General features: G+C 59.1%; 2 protein-coding genes across 2 annotated transcripts in view; one reads left to right on the top strand and one right to left on the bottom strand.

Annotated features, from left to right (window-relative positions):
- Window positions 1-3483: 3483 nt before the first annotated feature.
- On the bottom strand, window positions 3484-8321 carry TSPAN1 (tetraspanin 1). Its single transcript, XM_032117854.1, has 8 exons — window positions 8225-8321; window positions 8033-8097; window positions 6808-7014; window positions 6359-6433; window positions 5556-5654; window positions 5049-5186; window positions 4489-4572; window positions 3484-4234 (listed from the first exon to the last, which is right to left on the bottom strand). Exons 2-8 carry the CDS (start codon window positions 8087-8089, stop codon window positions 4181-4183), a joined length of 714 nt encoding a protein of 237 aa, XP_031973745.1. The 5' UTR covers window positions 8090-8097; window positions 8225-8321; the 3' UTR covers window positions 3484-4180.
- A 5465-nt stretch (window positions 8322-13786) lies between these two features.
- The window catches only part of LOC116447986 (phosphatidylinositol 3-kinase regulatory subunit gamma), a 77864-nt gene continuing 75649 nt past the window's right edge, over window positions 13787-16001 (top strand). Inside the window, exons 1-2 of the mRNA XM_032117848.1 lie at window positions 13787-13914; window positions 14504-15187. Of these exons, the coding sequence (XP_031973739.1) occupies window positions 14872-15187 (316 nt within the window). The 5' untranslated portion in view covers window positions 13787-13914; window positions 14504-14871. The remainder of the gene's footprint in view (window positions 13915-14503; window positions 15188-16001) is intronic.

The raw sequence follows: 16001 nt of genomic DNA, 5'->3' as shown, positions 1-16001 counted from the left end.
TGCAGTGGCTGCCACAGCTCAGCCCCATGAGGCAGCAGCTGCAGCACGTGCTGCCCGAGCTGCAGTTCTCACCAGCCCCTGGAGCCCCCCAGCCCGGCCTCCCTGGCTTTGTGCAGCTGCACAAAGGAGAACCTGTCCGGGCTGCTCCACCTCCCAGGAGCTGGCTGATAATTAAACAAAAGCAAAATAGCATTGGCATGAAACTTGACCTTTCCAGAGCTTGTGGGGGGTGGGGAATTTTGCATGATTTCTGGTGGTGTTTATTTCTATGCATTATGGTTTTTTGTTGGAGATCTCTGGGCCGGGGAAGCAGGAAGTCCCTGTGCTCTGATGACGGGCTGCTATGTGGCAGACAAGGTCCACACTGACCCTTCCCATGGCACATCGGTTCTTCTGTGCCCCACAGATGGAGGAAAGTGCCTTCCAGCCAGAGTCCTCTGGGATAACACACCCGGTTCTCTTGAACGGAGAGATCTCAGCACTAGAGGGATGCTGTGTGTGCTGGCCCCATCTCCTTCCCTGTGTGGGAGGGAGTCGATGGTGCTGTGTCCAGCCACTTGCATCCCAGCCCAGGGAACTGATCCGAAATTTTCAGCACCCTCTGCTTCATAAAAAGTCATAAATGCCAGATGCATTTATGAATGAAAAGTCATAAATGCCAAGGTGCCCAAACTGCTCCCAGGAAGGGACTCTGCTTGGCTTCTCCCCTTGTTCTCAGCTGTGGGGGGGTTCTTTCCCTGCACCCAGCCCATTCCTGTCCCTGTTCCCTGCTGTGCCTGTGGACACAGGGCTGCCACCTCCTGTGCCCACGTCTAAGGTAGGTGGCAAATTAATCTTCAACTGGTTATCCAGGATTGCTGTGACAGTTATTGTGCCATTCCTGCCCAGTGCAGCATTAATGATTAACACGCCAGACTCAATGTCAGCTCCTGCCTGTTGCCGTTTGAATAGCCCTTGCATCGCCTCCTCTGATATCTCGGCAAACAATTAGGGCAGGGAGCTGCCTAAAAAGCACCGTTGGCCTTAGGCTGGCACTCGGGATGGTTTATCTCTGAGGAAGAGGAGAAGGGGAGTCAAGCAGGAAGTCTGTGCCAGGGAAAGTGTGCATGGGCTCGCTTTTTCCCCTGGACCAGCCTGCGCCCTTCAAGGATATCCTCTTCCCCCCACTCTGGGAACATCCTGGCCAGGCTGCTACGGCAGGCAGGGGAAATTCTCCACAGCGGGCACTCCTTGGGCAGTTGGTGCTGGATGAGTTTGCTTTTGCTTCTTAGTTTTACCCCCTTTATCAGCACAAACCCAAAGAGTTGCAGTTCCTCCTTCTTTTCATGTGCCTGTTCCTATCAACGCTAATTCCCAGGAAGGAGGGGGCGGCTCCTTTCCTGAATTGCTGATCACTGCCCACTCCCTGCCAGCCCAGGCGCCTGCACCACACAGGGTTTGCCTGCTGTGCCCCGGGGCAAGCGATGCCGGTGGAGAGCGCACCCTACAAATCCCCAGGAATTTTGGTCTGTGCGCAGCTCCCATCATGGCACTGGCTGCTTTCCCAACGTCCCTGCAGGGAGACTTTCCCCTCCTGCCTTCCCTCACCCTGTGTCCCAGGCGGAAAAGAAGAATCCCCACTTTGGCACACACCCAGATGCGTCAAGTGCTCGAGCCATCTCCTGCCATCTTCCCGGGAGCAATAAGGAAGTTTCTGTTTGCCAGCACAAGCCCTCGGGGACATTTCGGCCTTGTGCTGTCGGTTTCTGATGGCCCCAGCATGCCAGTCTGGGAGAACTGGGCAAGTCTAAGGGGTACAAGGTGCAGAGGTGCCTGGTGGCACCCACATGGGCTGGTGGGGATGGTTGGGCTGGGATGTGCCGCGGGGCTCGTGGGGAACCAGCTGGAATGGGATCTCCTTGGAGAGCCCAAAGGCTGTGGCAGTGGAGGGCAGGGGCACAGAGGGAGCACAGGGAGGCTGTGCCAGTCCAGTTTACCCCTCACTGCTCTGCTTTTGGCTGCCAGGGCAGCCAAGAGCCGCAAAGGGCAACTGGGAGGAGTCGCATCCGCAAGGAGAAACTGGTCCTTCAAGTTTTCCCGGCAGGTGGAGGGCAGGAACCAAGCCAGTGTTTGCAGGGCTATTTACAAAGCTCAGTGCCACAGAAACAGCCTGTTCTGCCCCATGGCTGGGAGGAGTTGTGAAGGTGGAAGGCAGCAGCTGGCCAGGCATCACCCCTGAGCCTGCTCAACCCTGCAGGGGTGATGGTGAGAGGGTGTGTGCCAGGAGTCAGCTCTGCAAGGCATCCCAGAAACAAGGGGCAGGGGAGGACATGGCTGGGTGTGCCCAGCACTGTGCCAGCTGGTTCCTGGGCACCACAACACCCCTAGGAAGGGGTGCCTGGCAGCTCCTACAGCCTTGGAGAGGGAAAAAGGAGTCATAAAAGCCCTGACGTCACCCATGAGGTGGCGCCAGTTTATGGTACAACTGGAACCTATTCACCTGTCCAGGAAAGACAAGGCTATTTTCTGGCAGCTTCCCCCCACACCTTGCCAGGAGGCAGGGCCAAATCCCATGGCCCCAGGGCTGAGGAACCCCAGGTGGGGAGTGGGTGCCCATGCCTGTCTCACTGTCCCTTGCCCACTCCTGCCACTGTGACAGGTACTGGATGGCACCAGGGAGATGCCAGACCATGGCAGTGCCTCGGTGCAGCCCCGTACCCAGGGCAGGAGCTGATAAGGGGGTGGCACAGCAGACAGGGAGCAAGGCAGTGCATGGAGAGGCTGTTTGCACACTGGCCTCCTGCCACTCACCCTGCCCTCCACCCCCCTGCCCCACAGCCAGAGAGGCAGGAAGCCTTGTGGCAAAAACAGGGTGAAGGAGCCCCTTGGGAGCACCCACCCTGGCTGTGCTTTCCAAGTGGAGAAACTGAGGCAGAGCAAGTATATCCTCAAGGGAACAGAGGGAGCAGTGCTGGGGAAAGAGGGGGTCTGGAAACCCCCCAAGCCCACCCATGACCTCCCCCATCCCCACCCACAGAGGGAGAGCAGATGCATCACACACAGGCAGTGCAGGACAATGCTGGAGTGGAGATGTTCAGAGGTGGGGCTGGCAGGATCCATCCCTCCTCACCACCCCAGTCCAGGTTCCTGCAGCTGATGGGGATGCAGGAACCCCTCAGCCAGCCCTGCCTTTCAAGCCAAGCTGTTGCTCAGTCCCTGACAGATGCTGTGAGCAAGCAGTGCTGTTGCAGAGGGTGAGGGGTGCAAGGCTGGTGGTCCCCCTGCACCCTGTCTGTTGTGCAAACAGGGGGCTGTTCTGTTTTCAAGCACCTGAACAGGTGAGGAGCCACATGCAAGGAGGGCAGGTAGGCTGTGGGCACAGCTGTGCTGCTTGCAAGGACATGGAAGGGAAGGTGGGAGGGAGGCAAGGCAGGCCCTACCCCTGCATCCCCCCGGCAGAGGGTATTTATTAAAGGCAACACCGAGATCAACTCCAGAAAATAATTTGTATCCAAGATGAAAAATTTATTTGCATTTCTTTACAGCGTGGAGAGGGGCTTAGGCACAAAATGTCAGGGGGTATAAGGGGCAGCCCCAGCCCCTGCAGAGCCAGGGACCACCAGGGCTGTCTTCATGCCAGGGAAGGGGCAGAGACCAGCCAGCACCCAGCCAGCCCTTCTTTTAGGGGACAACATGGCAACAAGGCCAGGGGTGGCAGAAAATGGGTGCAAGAGTAGATACATGCCCTATGAGGGTGTAGTTACCCCCTAAAACTGATGCAGGGGGACACGGTGGGAACAGCGTGGGAGAGGTACAGCACCCGCCTCCAGGAGTTTATCAAGGCATTGCTGTGCCATTGCCAGATCAGCAGCCCTGAACTGCCTTCATCACCGGCTGGTATCAGCCCTGTGCTGCTTTATCACGTGCTGGTATCAGCCAAACGGACCAAGCAGCTTCTCCCAACAACCCCCCCAATCAAAAACCACCCCAAATCTCTATGTACAGACTCCATATACCATATCAGTACAAAAATATACACAAACTCTACAGATCCCAGCTCAGTAGATCAAAATACAGCTATAAATCACAGTGCACAGGAGAGCATCAGACCCAGAGAGGGACGGGGTCCCCCCAAGAGCATGGCACGCCACGGGTGCACCCCGGCATGGGGGTTGGCAGGTCATCCTCCTGCCTCGGGGGGTCACTTCTCATCCAGCCGACAGTACAGGTACATGGAAACTGCCATGGCCGCGATCTGGGGGCAGCAAGGTGCAAATCAGCCCCCTTAAATGTGCACCTCCCCTCCCCAACACGGGTTTGGGTCACAGCCCACCATCCCCAGTGCGCCAAGGCAGGAGGGCTGGATGTGCCCAGGGAACAAGGCTCAGTAGCCTGGAGCTGCAGGTGGTCCATGGAGCTGCACCAGTCCCCTGAACGCCCCCCAGGGCTGGTCCCAGCCCCACCTACAGGCACAAGGAGGAGGCAGCCCAGCAGTGCTCAGGCACTCACCTCCAAGGCAGCAATGCCAGCTGCCACACCACCTGCCACTCCTGCGTTTGTCTTGATTTCTTCCAAGATCTGTTTGAAACAGCCCTGCGGGAGGCAACCATGCAGGTGAGGATGAGCAAGAGGTGGTGATACCCCAATTGCCAGGGCACAGCATCCCCCAGAAAGGGAGGTACAGCTTCTCCAACCCAGAGCACACAGCCATGGAGAAGGTCTGGGGGCTTCAGGGGACAACTCAGCCACTTCTCAGATCAAATACTGGGTGGGGAGCAAGGAAAGGAAGGGAAGAAGCAGGGAAATCACCTAAAAAGGCAGAGCAGTGCCTGGGTTCATGCCCAGCATTAGGCACACCACTCCATTCCCCTTGTGACCAGAGCAACATAACAGCTTTACTTGTCTCTGCCAGGGACAAGCCGAAGCCACCATAGCATCCCCCCAGAACTTAAAGCCCATGGGACCACCACGTGCAGAGCTGGAGCTACAGGAGAGGTCTCCCCCTCTGTGCCCAGGCACACCCCAAGCCAGGCTCTGCCAGAGGGCAAGAGCCATGGGCACGTCCGTACCTCGATGTCCTTTTCTGCAGCCAGCGTGTCGTTGCAGGGCTCCAGCATGTCACAGCACTGCCTGGGGTAGCTGTTGTACGTCTTATAGAAGTAGGAGTTGTTGAAGTCCGTGTAGTTATTCAGGCCACAGCAGTGAACCTAAGAGGGAGAGAGAGGAAGGCATGGGAAGAGCATCCTTCAGGTCTCCCTCCAGGCTCCAACACCACCTGGACCCCACTGGCTCATGGAGGGTATCACCCAGCTCAACCCTGCTTCTGTGGGGTGCTCAGTAGGCACCTTGGGTCCAGGATTTTGCCCCATGCATCATCACATACAGCTCTCACACCACTAGGTCCCAAGCAGGTAATTCCCAGGCACCTGGGGAGCCGAGGAGGTGGTGACAGCTCAGCACATCCAGGATTGTGGTGTGTCCCCACTCCCATCTCACTGTCCCACCCAGATGTGCACCACCTAGCCTGTGTTGGGAGGATCCCGACCCACAGGTGAGGGCCCCAGGGCTCAGCACACCTCTTCCATGGTGGCATTCCAGATGTGCGTGAATGTGTCGTTCACCCCATACCTCTCCTTCAGGAGAGGGGTCACCAGACCTGTCAGCAATGTCTCTGCCTGGAAGAAAGGGCAGAAAAACACCATCAGAGAAGGTTCTGGGGAGCACCACAGAGCTGAGCACCCCCATACTGGTCTCAGCCTATGGAGAGGAGACCAAACAGACCCAGCACAGCCAGAAGTCACACCATGTCCATTTGACCCACAGAGAGTTTGTCGCCTTCCCCACTAACCAGTGTTTTATGGCACCAAGGTCACTTATGCCCAGTGAGTCATCTGATAAGCGGCATTAAGTGAGGGAGCCAGGAATGATGTTGGCCCTGTGGCTGACTTCTCCAGTGCCTAATGAGGCAGTCCTCTTTCTCCCCAGGTGGTTTCTCAGGTGCCTAATAAGGGGGTGAGTTTGCTCGGCATGAGGCAATAGGGACTTCCTCCCCCAGTGGCTCCCACCCTCAGAGGTGGGGAGGTGTCAAGCCTAAGCTGGTTAGGGACTGAGGGGCTCAACAGAAAGAAGTGGGCAAAACTTGGCCTAAAAAATGAGGGTTATGATAAAACAGAAACCCCCATTCCCACCACCCTCAGGCTACTCCAGCCTACCCACGTAGCTGCCACCAGCAGCAGCCAACATCCCTTCCTCCTGCAGCACTGACCACTGCACAGCTTCCACACCCATGGGCAGCACTGCCAGCCCGTGTCTCCTCTTTTCCCAAGGGGTAGGACGGGTCCCAGATCAGCCCAACCCAAGACTCAGGCATTGCACTCACAAGACCTGTGAAGACCAGAGCCACCACGGCAGCAGCAACTTCAGCAATGAAGATGATCAGCACCACTGAGAAGAACTAGGACACAGCAAGGGGCAGGAGGTCAAACAGACAGCCAGAACCCTCAGGGGCCCCTGGAACTCATCAGCTTCCCCAGGGCTCAAGCCCTCCTGCCTCATTGCCTTCAGCTCTGCTCCTGGGCAGGAGCAGCACAGCCTTGTCCTCCAGCCCTCCACCTGCATGGGGCTGAGCTCTCTGGACACACTCCAAGAGAGACCTCAGCTCAGGAGCAGACTTTGAGTCCAGCATTGCCCTTCCACGGGCCACCCAGACTGCCACTACATGGAAACATCCACAGAGAACATCTTTGCAGAGAAATCTGCCCATCAGGTCTCCCCCACCACAGCCCCAGTTCAAACAAGGCTTGGTAAGGAGGTCAGTCAGGTCCATACCATTATCAGGAGACATTTGCTCTCCTTCTGGGCGCCATAGCACCCGAGGAAGCCAATCACCAGCAGGATGGCACCAATGACGATGAGAAGATAGCTCACATTCACAACCTGCAGGACGCTAGAGGAGAGCGCCCCAAATATTTTCAGGAATGACTCTCCATCCACTTTGACCCAGATGCCAACTCCCAGGAGGGTCCCGCCACCGAGCTGGGAGGAGAAAGGCAATATCAGCTTCCAGATAGGCATGAGATTTGCTATTTGGGGAAGGCCCTGGCACAGGTGTTTCTCCCCTCAGCAGTTTTTCACCACACCAAAGCAAGACTTTGTGGCACTGCAGGCAGCTCAGGGCATTGGCAGACGGGTCAGTACCCTGAAACACACCCCACCACCCTGGGCACATCCCCTGGGCTGTGTCACAGCCGCCCCCCTCCCCAGCCCCAGGGGTTTCAGTGCCAGCAGTGCCACTAGCCTCCCCACGACCCCACACCGCCAGTTCGGACCCTGGCCACACACCACCACAAGTTCCTCCATACAGGGCAGCTGCCCGTCCACCCAGAGGAGAAGCTGAGCAGCCCCTGGCCACAGACACTCATGCACTCCTGGGCCAGGTGAACTCTGGGCTGCCTGCAGTCTGTGCCAGCCCTTCCCTCTGCCCACTCAACCTTCCCCACCGCATTCAGATCCTGGCAGGAGCTTTACAGGGGGGTTGTTTCACCAGAGTGAGCCTGGAGGCTCTGCATCCCCTCCTTCCCAAGGCTGTATCCTATCACACCCTCTTCCAGGTGGCTCCTGCAGAGCCAGGGCAGCTCTTGGGAGCTCCACTACCCTTCTCCCTGGGTGGGAGTAGAGCCCGCATGTGCTCTGAATTCCCGACATCCAGGAACCCCAACACCACAGTCACACGTGGGCTGCTCCCCTACAGAGGTAGGGCCCCCAGGCAGGGACCCAGCAAACCCCCTTTTCTGGGGCACTCAGCACCCCTTCCCAAGCTTCAGCACAGCGAGGGACAGGGGCAGCTGATGCAACAGCCACTGTCCCCAGAGCACGGCGCAGCCCTCTGGGCTTTGCAAGTCCCACATACACCCACCTGCCACACTCTCCACCCCATCGCCCACAGAAAGGAACACGGAGGGGCAGGAGAGCCCAGCCAGACACACCCCACACCCGGCTCCGGGAGCTCCCCGAGACCCCCTCCCGCAGACCTCAGCTCCCGGGGCGCACTTACGAAGATGGCCAGGTTGAAGAGGATCATCATGACCTTGATAAAGGTGAAGCACCCCATCTTTGCACCTGGGGAGAGTAGAGAGGTTACCGGGAGAACCCCCACCCGGCACAGCCGCTGCCGTCCCGAGAGCCCAGCGTCCCTCTAGGGGAGCCCGGGGTCCCCACGGGCGGGGAAGGACGGAACCCAACTTACCTGAACGCAGAGCAGATCCCAACACTCCGTCCCGTCCGGACCCAGCCCGCTCTGCCTCCACCGCCCCGCCGGTGCCGCCCTTTAACGGGGCGCGGCCCCGGGGCCGCCCCCGCCGCCGGAGCCCCCCGCCCCGTCCGGCCCCGCCGGGGCCACCCCTCGGTGTCGCGGGGAGCCCGGAGCCCTGCTGCCCTCTGCTGCTGGCAGCCTCCGTGGGACGCACGCCAGGGTCCCTGCCCGTGTCCCGCGGGGTCCCTCCTGCCGTGGGGGCACTGCGGGGCAGCGATATCAGCCCGGGGCTGTTCCAGCCTGTGCCGGATGCTGCAGCTGTGGGGTGCCACCCCGCCGCCCCTCTCCGCGAGCTGGGCAATGGGCTCGGGATTTTCCAGCTGTGGGCACTCACGGCCCCCCGGGTCACGGCCTCCCTCTGCCAGCCAAGGCTGAGGCATCCCGTCTTCGCAGGCTGGTTCTGTGGGTGAGCTGCTGGCCCCCTTCTCGGTACCACTCAGTCAGGGATCTTCCCAAAACCCGAACCTCCAACATCCTGGGCCAAAAGAGAAGCAGGCAAAGGAGGGCGCTGGGGAACGGCCACACGAGCCGGTTCGCAAAGGAAAAGCCAGAGCTGTCCGGGCCGTTCCCAGCTGCTGCACAGGGAGGTGGATTTTTGCTGGCGGGGACACAACAGGGTGACGGCGGCGGGAGAGGACAGTGACAGCCATGACAGATGCCAGCGCTGGAGCAGTCAATGAGGACTTGCCATTGCCTAAGGGCTGCCAAAAGTGATTTTCTTTGGAAAGACACTTTGAAACAGGGCTGGTTTCCCAAAGAGCAGGACAGCAAGAGAGCCACACCTCACAGAGGATGCTGCCTCCCCAGGCCTGACCCTGGCAGTGGTCCTTGCCCATCCAGTGCACCTTTGGGGCAGGAGCTTGTGCTGGTCCCCTCCCCAGTGCCCACAGTGTGTCCCTCCAGCTTGTGATCAAACCACAGAGCGATGCAGGAGGCACAGGAGACCCCATCCTGCAGGAAACCAGGCTCTGTGTGCTCAGCACGCTCCACCCCACCCCTGGCTCCCCCGAAACCCCACAGCCCATTCCCTGCCTGGCTGTAATGATACATTTCAGCAGGATGAAGTCAGCCCCACTGGGCTCCAGCCAAATCGCAGTGGTATTTGGGGGAAGCCTCTAACCCTCCCAGGCACCCTGGGTATGAACACAACCCGTGCTGCAGCTGGGGGCTGTAGCCCTCGCCCCCTCACTGCCTGTAGCCTCAGTCCTTTTCTGCAGCAGCTGCTAGGAAGCTGCTCAGAGTTAGGGCCAAGCCTTCATTCCTCTCCCAAAGGGGGACAGCTGCTCCTAAACCCTCTCTCATATTGCCCCTCTCCCAAAAGTTGCCCCATCCCAGCCTGACCCTGTTTGCTGCACACAATCCCTCCACCCCAATGACAATTTTGGCAAATAAGTAAATACTTGCTCTCCTCCCCAGTCATTGCCAGCCACAGGGAAAAACAGAGGACAAGCTATGGACTGGTGCCCTCACCTCCTCCAGCACCTGGTGCTGCAGCCTGGGGTTCAATCACTCCCCAGTATCACCCACCCGAGCCCCATTAGGAAGCCAGGGCTGGATTTTCTGGTTGTCTGGGAAGGCCTGACCTGACCACAGAAGGACGAGTCCAGTGGCATTCCCATGTCCCTCCTGCCCAGCAAGGCCACGCCATCTCCCAGCTGTCCCCATCCTCTCACACAGGCCAGCTGGATCCTGAGCATCCCCTTTCCTGGAGCATGGGGATGCCTCTCACAGGGCATGGGCAGCAAGACTCCTTCAAGCAACCTGGCCCTGGGAGACTGGGAGCAGGGAAGTGGCCTCAGTTTCCCTCCTGGTAAAGCACGGGGTAAGAAGCCCCAGGCACCACCAGCCATGGAGACCAGCCAGGTCTGTGATTGACAGGATTTTGGGATATCCCCAGCCAGGTGAGTCCCTTGCAAAGGGCTTTCACATGTCTGTTTGAGGCTGGCAGCATGTACCCAGCTGTCTCTCCAGCATCCGGACACCTGGGGAGTCGGGATGGATGGACACACTGCAATGTGCCAGCGATGAATCCGACTTCGGATTTGCAGATGGAAGTTACTGAATGTTGCAAATTTGTGCTGAATTCATCACTTCCCACCTCCTGATGCAGAGAAATAAATATCTACATCAGCCAAAAGTTTTTGATGTCTTGAAATATTCCAGTTCTCAGCTTCGAAAGGACTCAAAGCATTTTGGTTGGAGAGCCGGGGAAATCCCAATTCCCCCACTTTGGGAGGGAGCAGGCAGTGGGACCACACCGATTTCCCTGGGGCTGCAGCTCCAGCTTCCGGGGGAATCCTCCCCATTTCTGTGGCTGTGTGCAAAACCACAGCATGAATCCCAAAAGCAGGAGCTGCCCCATCTGGTGCTACGATCTCTGCCATGTGGGGCCCGGGGTGTAAATCCAGGGGTGATACTGTGTCCCAGCAGTGCATGGCCCTGGTGCGTGTCCCTCAGGGGGAGGACCTGTCCCTGTGCCTCACGTAGCCGATGTTAATCGCGGTGTTAATAAGGACACTAACGAGGGGCTCGATGACAACGCCCCTCCTTTGTAGCGGGCTGAGCTTCTCCCCGTGCATGTTCCCCCCACAGCGAGTCCCCCGAGCCTGCCCTGCCGCTGACTGCCTGCCCACCCCTCCAGATCACATCTCCTTGCTTCTCACGCGTGTCCAGGCCGGCAAATCCCTCCTGAATTAATTACCAAGGGCCACGCCGAGGCGGCAGCTGCCGTAAAGCCAAGCCGGGCAGGTTCGGGGATGCAAAGGGCTGCGCTGCAGGGTCACATCAGGACAGCTCCATGCCTGCGTGCCGGCGCTCCGGGGGCTGCTGCAGGCAGAGCCAGCCTGGGGAGCCTCCGCCGCCGTCTCGCCAGCGAGGCTGGCCAGGGCTGGGTGGGTGCTGGAGCTTCCTCCCCGGGTCGGGCTCTGCTCCTGGGGTGTGCTGTGCCCGCTGCCCAGGGAGGGGGCATTGAGGGGCCCTGGGTCCCCAGCTCTAGCCCTGCAGAGAGGCACAGGAAAGGGCCCCAGCAGCACCTCCAGTCTTCCCTCACGTCCCTCGGGTTTTCTCCAGCCTATCCCTCCCCAGGCCCGGGGTAGCCCAGCCCAGCAGGCAGGTTGGTGGTGGTGGTGGCAGAGCGCAGCTGTGGGAGCCGGCAGTGAGAGGATGTCCGCGGATGCCACCCTGGGAGGTTGTTTGAAGAAGCACTTGGCTCTCCCTAAACCAAAAGCCACAGAAGCCTGAGCTCAATCCTGGGCACCCTGGAAGAAAACCAAGAGACAGGGAGTTTTCCTGCGTCTAAAGAGAAAGCAAAGCATGGCCCTTTCCGAATTGGGGAAACAGAGGTGATACCAAAAAAGCCAACTCTGAAAGGTCAAAGGAAATCAAAAACCTTTTCTCTCCATTTTTTCTGGCTGGGCAGGGCTCAGCCCAGTGCTGCAGCCTCACTTTCTCCAGCCAGGCATGTTAACAGCTCTATTTATGCTCTATTTATTCACAGCCATGTGGCCAACTTCCCTGGACATGAGTGTGACAGCCCCCAAAAGCAAAGATGAGAGCAGTGGGACCCCTGTCACTTTGGAAAGGCCAGGACAGGCAGCCAAGGTGGATGCTGAGCATCTGCTGGAGATGCTCCCACCAAGGGTTGTCCCTCCAGCCAGGAGAGGAGAGAAGCTGCAGAAGGGCATGGGGACCCCAGTGAGGAGATGTCACTCTCCTCCCCACAGACCCATCCTGGGCTGCCCAGACAGGGAGCAAAGGGCAGCCTGGAGGGGACTGTGGGGTACAGGGAGCAAGGACGGCTCCTCCTGCTCTCTCCACAGAACAGTCAAGGCCAGGTAAGCCAAGGCGAAGCTCTCATTGCCATGAGTGCTGCTCATTAATCCAGCGAGGATGGATTAGTCAGGGCCTGACAGGCAGCTCCTCTGGCTCAATCAATAGCAGTGAAGGCCTGAAGCACCTCTTGTGTCTTCACAGGGTGCTCTCTGAGAGCCCTCTGCCCGCCTTGGGGGATGTGCCAAACTCTGGGCTGGAGTGCTGTGGGGGTTTAAATTAGCCAGGTAGGGGTGACACAGGGTGAGGGGCAGCCCAGGGCGCAGAGTTTTGGGAATGATCCTGGTGCAGTGCAGCTGGAATGGGGTGTCAGGGGTGCTCTGAGGGTTCTGAGGAGAGGAGCCATCCAGGGAGAGCTGGGGTGATGCTCAGCCTCATCCAGCCGCAGGACTGTGTTGATTCCCAGTCTGTATATCGGATTGACCCTAGGACAGGATGGGTGGTGATGAACCCACCAGCCTCCCCAGCTCTGATCCTGTCCCAGGAGGGAAACACCTCCTTGCCTTTCTCCAGGCAGGCCCCAGAGCACTGACACTGTGCTCAGCCTGGTTGAATTCACAGCCTCTTGGGACATGCTGGGGAGACCAGGCAGGGCTTTAGAGACTCAGCAAAACCTCTTCACCCCTGGTGGGGCACAGGGAACATGACTGGGGAAGCATGACTTGGGTGGAGGGCAGCATCTGGCTGTTCACAGCCAACTCTGACTCTGTCCCAGCAGCAGCAGCAGCAGCATGGTGCCAGCAGAAATGGGATGAGGTAGAGAAAAATCCCTTTTAATCTCCAACGACCAGCAGCTGGGCAGGATCCAGCTGGGGAGTGGGGCAATGGGGGCTGCATGCTGCCCAAGGAAGTGCAGCTGGGAGGAATCCCCCAGGATGCTGCTGCCCTGCACCATCAGGCCGTGCGCTGCAGGGAAAGGAGGGGGGGTTTGCTGGAATTATGGATAAGAAGGGCCATACATCTCCTGCATTGCTCTGATGGCCTCTGTGTCTGTTTCCTCAGTTTTCCCAGCACTTGGGATTCCTCCTTGGACTTCATGCCACCCCTGCACTGCTGCTTGCAGTGGCTTGGATTCAGCCAGCGTGCATTTCCCAGAGCCCGTGTTTTAGGTACCATCTATTTTTAGGATGTCCAACCTGCAGCAAAGACAAGGAGCCACGACCATTTCAGAGAAGTCAGCGTGAGAAGCAAGGATTAAAAAAAAAAAAAAAATACAACCAAAACAAGGCTTTGAGCCTCTGGAAACATCACATCCACCTCTCAGTGCCTCACAGACAGACAAATACTGGGATAGCTTGTCCAGGCTCAGGAGGAGAGCGAGGAACCAGAACATCCCTGAGCTGGGATTCTCCATGACGTCTCCTGCCTGTCCTGTGCATGTTTTGTAGCCTGGGTAAGGGATGGGACTCTGTGTGAGTGCACAGGGAGAGCTGGCTGGCACAAGGGCGGTGTCCATGGGGTGCTGGCCCTCTCCTGTCCTTTAGCACCCCTAAGGATGGATGGAGACCCACAGATGGGAGATCTCCATCCTACAGAGGATGCAATTTGGGAGCAGAGATGCTGCATCTGGGGATGAAGTCATCCACCTACTCCTACAATTCTCCCTCCTCCTGCTCGGTAGCCGGGTGCCCCCCCCCCTCGACGCGCTGCGGCGGGGGGGCCGCCCGGCTACCGAGCAGGAGGAGGAGGAGGAGGAGGGACGCTGACATCACCGCCGGAGCGCGGCTCGGCGGGGCCGGGAGCCGGCTCCGCTCCCCTCCCGTTCTCCGCTCCCGCCGCTGGAGCCACCGCGCCCGGTAAGGCTGCAGGGGCGGCGGGAGGGCTCTGGGAGGCGGGTGGATGGATGGACAGACAGACGGCTGCTGCTCATCATCCCTCCATCCCTCTTCCGCGGGGTCCTGCTGGAAGCTGGGGGGCAGTGGGTCGGCAGCAGCACAGTCTTTCCCCCCAGGGATGATGTCACTCTTGGAGGAATATATAAAAATGCACCAAAAAAATTAAAAAAAAAAAAAAAAAAAAAGAAAAAAAGAAAGGGGAAAAAAAACCAAACCCACATGAAAAACCTACATCTTCATCTGCCAGCTCCGTGCAGCAATGCCAGGCTGGAGCTGCCGGAGGGGAGCTGCGTGCGGCAGGAGGTTTCTCAGCACATATGTCTATTTTAAAAACCCGTGGCGTGATCTCTTGCCCTACTTTCCAGACTCTTGCCGGCACTTTCCTTGCGTGCAGTGGCCGAGCCCTGCTGGTGGGAGCTCCCTGGGAAGCAGGAGTCGAGCGAGGCGCTGGGCTCTCCCTGGTGCCGGGCGGCTGGGATGGGGGGACGGGCACGAGGCTGAGGTCAAGGCAGAGGTTTGGTCACTAACGCGCTGCCTTTCTCTCCGGCAGAGGAGGGATGTCCCCAGCACCGTGCGGATGAGGCCAGGCTAACGAGGATCCACGTTTGTCCCCTCTACCCCCGTTAGCCTCATTTGCTCCCCTCCGTTTGCTCTGGTGAAGAAACAGCTCCTTACCCACACCTGAGCCAACGCTGACGAGTCCCAGGCGTTGGCGTGGCTCCGCAGCAATTTTGGGGTTGGAGGGTCAGGAGCCGCTCTCCATGTCGCAGATTTTCCAACACTGAGGTTTTCCTCCTGCGTGTGCAGGGAAAGGAACGCTCCCGACGCCGCATTGCCCAAGCCCAGCCCCGTGCGGCCACCCCGGGCCCCCAATGCCCGGCTGGCCGGGGGCGGTGTGACCCACGCCACGCTGCCGCCATGGCCTCCTCGGACGGGCTGCAGTACCGGGCTCTCTACGAGTACCAGAAGGACCGGGAGGAGGACCTGGCGCTGTGCCCCGGGGACGTGCTGACGGTCAGCAGGGCCGGGCTCCTCAGCAGCCCCAACTACAAGGACGGGGACGAGCGCAACCCCCAGGGTTGGCTGCACGGCGTCAACGAGCGCACCAAGGAGCGCGGAGACTTCCCCGGCACCTACGTGGAGTACCTGGGTCCCACCCGCATCGCCACCACCGCCACCAAGGCCAGGCCACGGCCCCTGCCCCTGCCGCCCGCTGGGACCCCCACGCCCTGGGGTGAGTGTGAGGGGAGCAGGAAGGCGGGAGCCCACGGGCAGGTGTCCCCTGCAAGATGGCGAGGGTGGTGTGGAGCCGGGGTGGATGCTTGCAGCTGAGCTGGCTTGGTGGGAATCCACGCTCAGGATGGGGATCCAGCTCCAGAAAAAGGAGTTGTCCTGGGAATTATCTGCCCTTGTGTATCAAGGCAGCCTCAGGAGGGGCAGGGGATGCCCTGAGTGTTGCTACCCCCCAGGCAAACATGCTGCAGGGATTGCTCCTCACCAGCAGCCCAGGCTGGCTGCTGTGCTGGCATGGAGTGTCCAAGGGGATCCACATCCATGAGAGCACAGGAGAAGATGCAAAGCCCCTTTGACCCCTCAGAGAGGAGCAGAAAGACCCATGGTGGTCCTCGGGGACCTTTTTTCCAAGTGCTTCTCTCCCAACCACTGCGGCACCTGATTCAGGCTGCTCTCAGTGCCCGGGCAAGTGCTGGCCCTCGGCCAGCTCCCAGTCTCACTGTCACTTTGTGCAAGCTGGGACAGGGGACAATCTTGGCAAGCGGTGTGGTCAGTCCCTGGGGGGCTCCTCTGTCCCTGGGGGCTGCAGGAGAACACTGTGGGGGGGATACTTGGCAGGACCCTTCCTGGCACAGGGGCCTCCGGCCATTCCTCTGCCTGGATCTGCTGAGTTTGTGCAGCCAGCTCTGCCCTCGCCACTCACCATGGCCGAGTGCGTTGGGGCCGGGAGGGATTTCACAGCACTTGCACAATGTACACAAGCTGAAAAAAAATAAAAGCCAAGTAAGAATCCCCCCCCTTCCAGCCAGGCATGC

Source organism: Corvus moneduloides, chromosome 9, assembly GCF_009650955.1.
Source record: "Corvus moneduloides isolate bCorMon1 chromosome 9, bCorMon1.pri, whole genome shotgun sequence".
In the NCBI taxonomy this organism is placed as follows: Eukaryota; Metazoa; Chordata; class Aves; order Passeriformes; family Corvidae; genus Corvus; species Corvus moneduloides.
The sequence above is the reverse complement of the archived record's forward strand: the minus strand, read 5'-3'. Positions and strand labels throughout refer to the sequence as shown.

Excerpts from the sequence above, each read along its gene's own strand:
- TSPAN1 (XM_032117854.1), bottom strand. The coding sequence starts at position 8,089 with ATGGGGTGCTTCACCTTTATCAAGGTCATGATGATCCTCTTCAACCTG. Across the intron at positions 6,434-6,807 it reads GCAAATGTCTCCTGATAATG|TTCTTCTCAGTGGTGCTGAT; the intron begins GTATGGACCTGA and ends GCTGTGTCCTAG. Across the intron at positions 5,655-6,358 it reads CTCTGGTCTTCACAGGTCTT|GCAGAGACATTGCTGACAGG; the intron begins GTGAGTGCAATG and ends CCTTTCTTCCAG.